Source organism: Gossypium raimondii, chromosome 1, assembly GCF_025698545.1.
Source record: "Gossypium raimondii isolate GPD5lz chromosome 1, ASM2569854v1, whole genome shotgun sequence".
NCBI lineage: Eukaryota > Viridiplantae > Streptophyta > Magnoliopsida > Malvales > Malvaceae > Gossypium > Gossypium raimondii.
The window spans coordinates 16,151,413-16,153,279 of record NC_068565.1 but is presented as its reverse complement, the minus strand read 5'-3'; the positions used below and the strand labels follow the sequence as shown (position 1 = coordinate 16,153,279).

Genomic DNA, 1,867 nt, shown 5'->3' with positions numbered 1-1,867 from the left:
ACTTTTTTCAATTTTTGTTTAGCTTAAATCTTTGTTTGAGCAATTTTCGATATTACTGTAACTTTACGAAAACATCAAAAATTTTAATTAAATTCATTCATCACTAGTTAATTTTTTATATTTTTCATGTTCATTTTACGGTTAATGTTTTCATAATGTTGTCTTCAACTTGCATCTCTCCTGTAAAAATGTAATGTGTTTTACCACTACACCTTACATTTTATGATAATTTAATTATACTTTTTAAAGCTACCGTTATTAAACAAAATATATGTTTTTTAATATTTTTCAATGACATTTATAGGCAATTTGAACCGTTGAATAAATTTAAATAAAAAATTACTGAGTTATGCATCTAGATATACACACATTGTGTGTGGTGGGAAAAAGAAGTGAAACTTGAATAGGATTGGATGTTGGCAATGACCAATGGAAACCAGCACAAGTACAATTTTTTTCTTTCTTTTTAGCTTTTTTTGTTCACCAAAGGTCTTTCAGCCAAACACGGAAACAAATAAAGAAGCTAACTTTGTTTGTTTTAACCTTTTTAATTTTCTTTTCTTAATTTCATTTTTTTTTGTTTGAATATTCGTTTTGGTTTCATTCATGTCTGGCAAAATATTCGAATCAGCTATCTGATGTACATATTTTTTTTCTTATAACAGTCCTTAACGGTTTAACTGTTCAATTGGGTAGAAAAATAGGAAAGAAAATAAGATAAAAAGAAGGGCCCCAAATCCTTGATAAATTTTCACTCTCTCACAGGTACATTGGTAGTTGATAATACATACAAGCCACACCTCAGTGAGGAAAATATTTCAAGCTTTTCTCAGATTTACAAATCTAAAAATATTCATGGGTTTTTGGGTCATATCAGTTAACAAAAAATAATAATAATAAAGTGAAAATCTAATAAAAAGAGAAGCAATGAAGCAGCTTCACCTTAATTTCATGTATATCCTCCATTTAAAAGCCTAACCATATAAAACCAGTCTTATTATCTGAGCATGGACGTTAGAGACTGGAAAAGAACTTCTTCACAAGGAATGGTGAGGCCCATGTCGTGATCAAACCCGAATTCTTCTTCAGCCTGATGAAGCAAGCTTTGAAACTCGGGTCGGGTCAAAAAGGAGATGGGAACTATATATCTGCTTCTGTTTTCACCAACATATACCACAAAATGACCTTTCGGGACATCCAAAGGGAGTCCTTGTTCATCACCGTAGCTTTGTTTCTTCCCTAAGCTGGAACATCTTTTCAGGATTTGCTTTATCATTGCTGTTTGTGCCAATTTGTTTGATTTCCTGCTGATAGCCATTCTCTTTTGGGATTGCAAATAAGAGTTGAGAGGAAAAAGAGAGGTGTGTTTGAAAGAGGGAAGGAGGGTATATATGGTGAGCTAATAGATTTTCAAGGAGATTGAGAAACAAAGTCATGTGGGGTTGTGGGGACAAAGTTGAGAGATGGGTATGGTTTTGGGGTGGGGGGGGGGGGGTCTGAAAATGAGGTCACAAGACATCCCTGAAGGCAACGCATTGGGTTTAAAACCCCAGTGTTGCCCTCCCAAAGGACATCATGGTCCCTCTTTCTCTCTCACCTGCTTTCATCAACTTTTTCAAGCTCCCAACCAAACTAATTCTTCTCTATACTACTTGCTTGAGAACTAACCACCAAGTCCAGCCGCTTGTCCTTCCCATGCTTCTTATTCCTACTTACGTATATACTCCTACGCTCTTTCAAATATCTTCCAATTTTAAATGTTACTGATTTAGCAATATAAGAGTTAAGACTTCTTACCTTGCTTTCTTGCTATCCATTAAGTGAAATTTCTTCCACGGGATGCTAATTTCCGAGGTTAAAAATTAGA

The 1,867-nt window shown here is 34.3% G+C and overlaps 1 protein-coding gene across 1 annotated transcript; it reads right to left on the bottom strand.

Annotated features, from left to right (window-relative positions):
• Positions 1-718: 718 nt before the first annotated feature.
• LOC105784498 (protein SMALL AUXIN UP-REGULATED RNA 51) lies at positions 719-1,432 on the bottom strand. The gene has a single exon (XM_012610400.2). It carries the CDS (start codon positions 1,316-1,318, stop codon positions 998-1,000), a length of 321 nt encoding a protein of 106 aa, XP_012465854.1. The 5' UTR covers positions 1,319-1,432; the 3' UTR covers positions 719-997.
• Between the last annotated feature and the right edge of the window lie 435 nt (positions 1,433-1,867).

Coding starts and splice junctions, on each gene's coding strand:
- LOC105784498 (XM_012610400.2), bottom strand. CDS start 1,318: ATGGCTATCAGCAGGAAATCAAACAAATTGGCACAAACAGCAATGATA.